The sequence below is a fragment of the Solanum pennellii genome, chromosome 2 (genome assembly GCF_001406875.1).
Source record: "Solanum pennellii chromosome 2, SPENNV200".
Taxonomy (NCBI): Eukaryota; Viridiplantae; Streptophyta; class Magnoliopsida; order Solanales; family Solanaceae; genus Solanum; species Solanum pennellii.
In genome coordinates, this window is record NC_028638.1 from 47,850,084 (window position 1) to 47,857,200 (window position 7,117).

Here is a 7,117-nt window from a genome sequence, read left to right on the forward strand (position 1 = left end):
ACTAAAATTAGATTTGCACAAAAAATCCTATATTTGAGTAAATGTTTGTTAGGCTATTCCATATTTAGAAAAACTCAAATCAGAGGTCTTAAGAATTAAAAAATATTTACCACGATCTCTGTCGATATTGAATTGCTTTTTACCTTTTTTCATGTACTTGTATTGTATGTTTGGTTCTTTCTTTTATTCATTTTTTCCCTTGCTTGACAACTCTTTTGCGACAAAGATGTTAGGTTTGAGAAATACCTCCAAAAAAAATTAATCATATTTACTTTGTGATATCTTTATCAGTTTGTAAGTTTGATTAAGTGAAAAAAGGAGTAATTTCATTAGATAGTCACCATATTTGAGAAATTACCTAATAATATCACTTATCTTTATTTTAGGACTACAATTACCTATTTTTTTCAAAATATACTTGACACACACACAAAAAAGCATTAGCTCTCTCCTAATGGAATGCCATGTCACAATTTATTCTTTAGATGTATGTAGGCTCCTAATACTAATTTATTTCAAAAAGTTAACCACCATTATAAATCGAGGTTTATTTTAATACAAAGAAAAAAATAATTTAGATAAATAAAGGAAATAATAGAAAATCGAAATACGAAAATCATAGATAGTAATATTTAATTAAGTATTTTTTATTATTAACTTGAAAAATAATATTTTATAAAAGTAATTTATTAGTACACGCTTGATATTTATTATGTGTGTGATTTTCTTCGTACAAATAATTCCTTGTTATTTGTGAAGATAAAATTATGTCGATTCTCACAAGAAATTGAGAGCGGAGCTAACCTTCGATTTCACAGAATTTAGTTATATCTATGATTTTAAAATTACTAAAAATATATATAATATTAATTTAGAACTCTCTACTTTAAAGAAGTAAAATTCAAAAGTTACATGTAAGCTTAAAACTAGATACACGCTTCTATGATAGCACGGACCCAATATCTATTATTTTAATCTATGTGATATCGATTGAATTTAGAAAGTTGATAAAATTTTAATATGATTATAGATATTTTAAGTTGTTAGTTACTTTTTATTTGCACAAATTTAATGTAAAGAGGTCCATAATTAAAGTATTTTTCGTCATCGATAGTTGATTTCATACTTAAAGTAGCTACAAGATATTATCGACGTCCAAAATAATAAAGATATTACTAAAAAATATGAATTTAAAACTAAAAGATATAACCAAAACAGATTCTATAATTTTAGAAAAAATTATCCACTAATTAAGTTAAGATAGAACAAACTAAAGAATTTTTTCAGATCAGAGAAGAACAAACAAATAAACAAAAAATATTGTATAAATAATGGCACAAACACTTAAACAAATTTTTTTTATTAATAATTAAAAAATGAGAAACGACATCCTAATAGGAGAGATATTGTTTTTTTTGTGTTAAATATATTTTGAAAAAAAATAAATAAAGTTAGGTGATATTGTAATTTTAAAACAAACATAAATAATATTACTAGATAACTTTCCAAACATGAATCACTATCTAGGAAAATTACCGGTGAAAAAGATATTTCAAAAGAAAAAAAAAAACACGAAGAAAGTAAAAAATGAAAAAAGATCAGGACCTTGAGTGAAAAGATATTTTTGAATGAGCAAAGGCCAAAGAGGGATCTAAAAAGAAAATCCAAAGCCAAATCCCCTTATCACTTCATTTTCCCCTCTTACAGTTGCCATGGCAGCTCTCAAACTTCCTTCTTTTTCCAAAACCTTAAACCCTAATTCTCAATTCCAAAACCTCCCTAAAACCCCAACTTTTCTTCTTTCTCTTTCCTACCCTTTTCTCACCACCTCTCTGTCTTCAATTCCACCATCAACAAGTTCAAGATTCCCAGTTGTAAGAGCCATTTCTGATGGGGAATACTCTTCTAAGAGGAGCAGTAACAGCGACGAAAGGGAAACTATTATGTTACCTGGATGTGATTATAACCACTGGCTTATTGTTATGGAGTTCCCTAAAGATCCTGCTCCTACTAGAGAACAGATGATTGATACTTATCTTGACACTCTAGCCACCGTTCTTGGAAGGTTAGTTTTGTAATATATATTGTTATTTCTTGTTTTTATGGGCTTTAATTTGGGGGTTTGAGTATTGCTGTGGAAGTTTTTGTCTTGGCAATTAGTTACTTAAGTTATATGATTTTGAATGTGTTTGATAATTTTCCTTAGTGAATGTATTCCATGTTATGTTCTTTGGTGACTAATTACAGAACTATTAACTGTAAAATGTGAACAAAGATGATATCTTTAGGCATAGATTGTCCAAATTGTGGACTTCAAAGATAGTCCATCCCAAGAACTTGAAGCCTTCTTTAGTTATATTAATGTTATGCTAATCAGTAAATCCAGTGTACTAGGTATACACAAGTTTCGGTTACTCCTGTCCCGTAAAAGTACTAAGTATTGCGTAATAGGGTGGTAGAGACGTAAAGTTGTTGATATTGACCAAGTAGTTACTGATAAAATTTTGGTAGGATTTGTGATTAGTTTGGTCCAGCAGAATAGATCATTTGCTTGTTAACCAGTAGAGTTTTTGTTGGCTTATTAATCAAATTTTTCTTATCAGTATGGAAGAGGCAAAGAAGAACATGTATGCCTTTAGTACTACCACTTACACTGGATTTCAGTGCACTGTTTCGGAAGAAACATCAGAGAAGTTTAAGGGTGAGTTCAAGCTTTTCCTATATCAACATATGAGATGCTGGACATCCAGTCTTCTGGCATTGACTCGTTTGTTTTTGTATTTGGATATTCATCTTGTAGGTCTACCTGGAGTTCTATGGGTCCTGCCCGATTCTTATATAGATGTGAAGAACAAGGACTATGGAGGTTAAATTTCTTAAGAAGTTTCTTCCTTTGAGCTCAGTTTCACTTGTGATTCTACAGCAAGATAACCTCTATGTGCTTTCTTCTTTCAGGAGATAAGTACATCAATGGAGAAATAATTCCTTGTCAGTATCCTACTTACCAACCCAAACAGGCTAACAGAACAAGAAGCAAGAGTAAAGCATATGTAAGAAGAAGAGATGGTCCTCCACCTGAACGAACAAGACAAGCAGCAGCTCCCGAGTCTTCCTCCTAAAACTATCATGATGCATTTTGTAAGTGCCTTAGTCTTTTTCTTGACACTCACTAAAGAAACAGAGAACTCACAGTTTTATCCGATTTGTTGTGGTTGGCATAAAGTTAAACCTTAATCCCTTCTCATAAGGCTGAATGAATTGAAATTTATTCTGTAGGAAAATTATACCCTATTCCACTGTTTATTTAGTTAAGTCTATAAGTTCATTCTGTTGCTAAGCTTGTATCTATTTTGCAGGGGTTATCTGATCTTAGAGGTGAATTGCCATTTGGAAATGCCAATATATCATTCATAGTCTCATTATTGGTGGGCAATTTAACAAAGATATGTTGGTGCTTAAAGGTTAGATGGAAATACACTGCTAGTCCAGGTGTTTGGTTGACTGCATTTGTTGTTTATCTTTCCTCTAGACCAGCTTTCTGGTTGCATTATTGAGAATGTGAAAGAAAGCCGTGTCAGTATGTAATTTTGATCTTACCATTATAATATTCTGCTGGTTCAAAGCCTGAAAATGTACGTGATGACTCATTATAATTTTCTGCTGTTTCATATATCTTGACGTGTGCTGTGCTTACAAATTAGATCATGCAGATGATAGAAAGATGCACCTTCTTGGAAGGAAATTTACTTCTTAAACTGAATGTAAATGTTGAATGAAGAAACTTAAATGGGAGGAAATGCAGCTGAAACCTAACAAATTATGTTAGTGCGTTGTTACTTTCTAGTGAACTGCATGATGCCATTTACAGTAATACAAAAGGAGCAACATAATGTTGTTCCTATGGAGTTGCCCCCTCGAATTGCTTGTTTTCACAAAACTTTTGGACAATGGCGCAAGCCTGCAAGGGTTGGTGTGGCCTGTGTGTTAAGTTGGCTAGCTTTTGAATTTCTTTTTCTTGTCGATGCAAGTTAATTTACAAAGCGCCATGACGCAGTACTTTCCCCCCCAAGGTAGGCCGATAAGGCACTGTATGAAGTTCCATTTTTTATACCGAACTCTACTAATTAATGGTACAATTTCTGTAATTGAACTATGCTCTTACAGCCTTGTTGAAGTACTCATATTGAACATATGTCATACTTGGAAAATTTCTTCAAATATCTAAAAAATAGCAAACAAATTATCACAGCAAGGGGAAGTGGCTTTTTATTAAAATCTTGATTGAGATGTCTCCGTTACTGAAATTTCATGAGGGTCCACACTCCACTATGCTTCCACAACAGGGAAATCTAGATATTTTTTTCCTCAACTACCTTTCCTACGGAGTTATGAGTGTAAGAGAGTTTGATCTTTCTTCTTCAGAAAATTAAAATATACATATAAAAAGATATTACTTAGATACTAAATTTACCTCCTATTTATGATTCTCAATTGCCCTTACTGAAAATCACAAGAGTGATAGAGTTGTAGGCTTATTTTACAGATATTTTTTTAAAATACATTTAAAAGTAAGTACCAACAACAATTGATATACACGTATCAACTACTACACATACAGATATAATACGTATCCATAAAGTAATCGGTGCAACAAAACGTGGCACTCTATATTACTCCACTCAGCCAGTAGCATTGGCAGGAAGGTGAGGTGAGCCATCTATTTCATCAATCATGACATGCTTGTCTAGTTGCATAACAATCACACACTTTATGTTCTTATCTGCTTACACTATTATACCATCAGCCTAACCAATCACTTTACACTCCCATGTTCTTTTTTTCTGTATCAGTGTATATCCATTTAGCATATTGCTGAATTTTGTAACCATATATACATTAGAGAATTACACATATGATAGAAAATTGAAGGTTCAATAGATGGCTTTCTATGGCTACAATGATGATGATGCTGGTGAGTACCATTGGACTCCTAATTATAATGTCTCTTATGATTATGATGCTTTTCCAATGTCATATCCTTCCTATGGGCAAAGTACTAATTACAATTACTACTATACTGCTCAAATACATCCAGAATTCAGTTACTCTGAACACAACTCTGTTGAGCCAAAACTTATCCAATATGAAAAGGGGGCTGATTCATTGGAGACAAGAACTGTAATTTCTTGTTATACCAAAGAACTGGATGATACTCAGTTTGATGAATATGATCCAACCCCTTATGATGGTGGTTTTGATATGGCTCAAACCTATGGAAAACCCCTTCCTCCCTCAAATGAAATATGTTATCCTCGTTCGACTCCCAAGTCTAATGGACTTCCATTAGATGGTTTCGACTATGGATCAAATAATTTGCCCTATGTAAATCACACCAATCAAAAGAAAGAGAATGGTGTTAAAGATGAGCAAAAATCTTCATCTGGTGTGAAAGAAAAAACCAGTTTTGGAAAACCTGGTCAACAAGATCAAGATTTTGTAATCGATAATGGGAAAACAGGGGAAAAACCCATTCTTGAAAAACCAGTAGAACCCCTTCAGCAAGATCAAGATGTTGTTGTTGATAATGGGAGTATAGGGGAATATGGATATGATTATGGGAGGCAATTGCAACAAATTCCATATGGTTCAGGTTTGGAATCCATGGATTTATGTGAGAGCTTATTTGGTTACTGGCCTTGCATAGCTAAGGAAACTCAGAGAAGAAATTGTAACTGTGCAAATGTTGTTGAAGATAACAGCAGCAGCTACAATGAACAATGGAAATGTACTGCAGATTATCTGTTTGGGAATCCTTATGGATATGGTGGTGATGGAGGAGATTGGAATTGTCTTTATAGCAATCAAAGTTACTATAATCATCAGCAACAACTTTAATTTAATGAAGGATTGGTAAAGAAATACCTTAATGCTTCAAACAATAAAATGATTTTTAAAATATAAATCTTATCATAGTTAGCTGTGTAGCTTTTACTTTTTTTCCTTTTAGTCCTTATCATTATTTGCAAATTTTGTGTAATTACACTTTTCATCCCTCAATTATTAGTAACTTGCAATTATGGTGCTTGATATATGTGGCTGATCTGCATTACCCTTTGATTATAAATTCCCTTTATATGTTTTATTTAGATTATTTCTGAAATTAGATCTTACCTATGAGGTAAGAATACAAGTTTGACGAATAATTAATAAGATAATGCACAAGTACCTCCTCAATCTATGTCTGACATCTCGGAGACACACTTATACTATACTAAGGTTACACTTATACTATACTAAGGTTCTATTACTCTTGTGAACTTATTTTATTAATAATTTTTTACCTATTTTCGGCCTACGTGACACTATCTTGTGGGTCCAACATCGGTTGACTTTTTTTTTCAAGCTAGTGCAGCGTAGGTCGAAAAGAGGTAAATTAAAATTGCACATTTCAAATTTAAAGTTTAATGTGCGTAATTAAAATTAAATTTTGTTGGTATTACTGGGACTAAGAGTGCAAATCTTCCTTCAGGTTATATATCTAAATATCTTAAAACTCAAAACTAAAAGGAGAGATCTTTTAAGGTAACATCTGAGCAGACATGAGAATAACTAATACTAGAGGTAAATGCGACCGGAAAAAAGGGCAAAAACATCAGGATTTCTCCCTCCCGCTTAAGCGGGATCAGATCGGGCTTTAGCGAGAACAGCTGTAATTGAATCGGGAACGGAAAGACTTCACTTGCGGAGCATTTCGTGTTTGCGAAGTCCAATATTACTGACCATCTCTTTTCTTTGATTGAGATGGTTCAAAATTAGTATATATATAAAAAAAAAATATTAAACATCTATTTTGTATATATAATATAATTTTTTGTTGAGGGATTCAGACGAATCCCCGACACCCACGTAGGTCCGCCTGTTCACGTAGGACAAAAGACCATAAAATATAAAATAAATATATATGGAGTGGTCTGAGAGCTGGAGCTCATAAGTTTCACATCTTTACATAATTCAACTTTCGTGGAGCTACGTGTAGTTAACCATTTTTTTAAACTCTAACCAAATAAAGGTGGCTTTAGAAAATAAATATTAATTCGTTATCCAGCTATATTTATAT

General features: G+C 32.6%; 2 protein-coding genes across 2 annotated transcripts; both read left to right on the plus strand.

Moving 5' to 3' along the window:
• Positions 1-1,635: 1,635 nt before the first annotated feature.
• Positions 1,636-3,672, plus strand: LOC107011698 (DAG protein, chloroplastic). Its single transcript, XM_015211291.1, has 5 exons — positions 1,636-2,065; positions 2,604-2,701; positions 2,801-2,866; positions 2,956-3,138; positions 3,357-3,672. Exons 1-4 carry the CDS (start codon positions 1,713-1,715, stop codon positions 3,117-3,119), a joined length of 681 nt encoding a protein of 226 aa, XP_015066777.1. The 5' UTR covers positions 1,636-1,712; the 3' UTR covers positions 3,120-3,138; positions 3,357-3,672.
• Positions 3,673-4,471: 799 nt separating this feature from the next.
• LOC107008999 lies at positions 4,472-6,091 on the plus strand. Its single transcript, XM_015208243.2, has one exon. It carries the CDS (start codon positions 4,939-4,941, stop codon positions 5,893-5,895), a length of 957 nt encoding a protein of 318 aa, XP_015063729.1. The 5' UTR covers positions 4,472-4,938; the 3' UTR covers positions 5,896-6,091.
• Positions 6,092-7,117: the final 1,026 nt, after the last annotated feature.

Coding starts and splice junctions, on each gene's coding strand:
- LOC107011698 (XM_015211291.1), top strand. CDS start 1,713: ATGGCAGCTCTCAAACTTCCTTCTTTTTCCAAAACCTTAAACCCTAAT. Junction 2,702..2,800: donor AACATCAGAGAAGTTTAAGG/GTGAGTTCAAGC, acceptor TTCATCTTGTAG/GTCTACCTGGAGTTCTATGG. Junction 2,867..2,955: donor GAAGAACAAGGACTATGGAG/GTTAAATTTCTT, acceptor TTCTTCTTTCAG/GAGATAAGTACATCAATGGA.
- LOC107008999 (XM_015208243.2), top strand. CDS start 4,939: ATGGCTTTCTATGGCTACAATGATGATGATGCTGGTGAGTACCATTGG.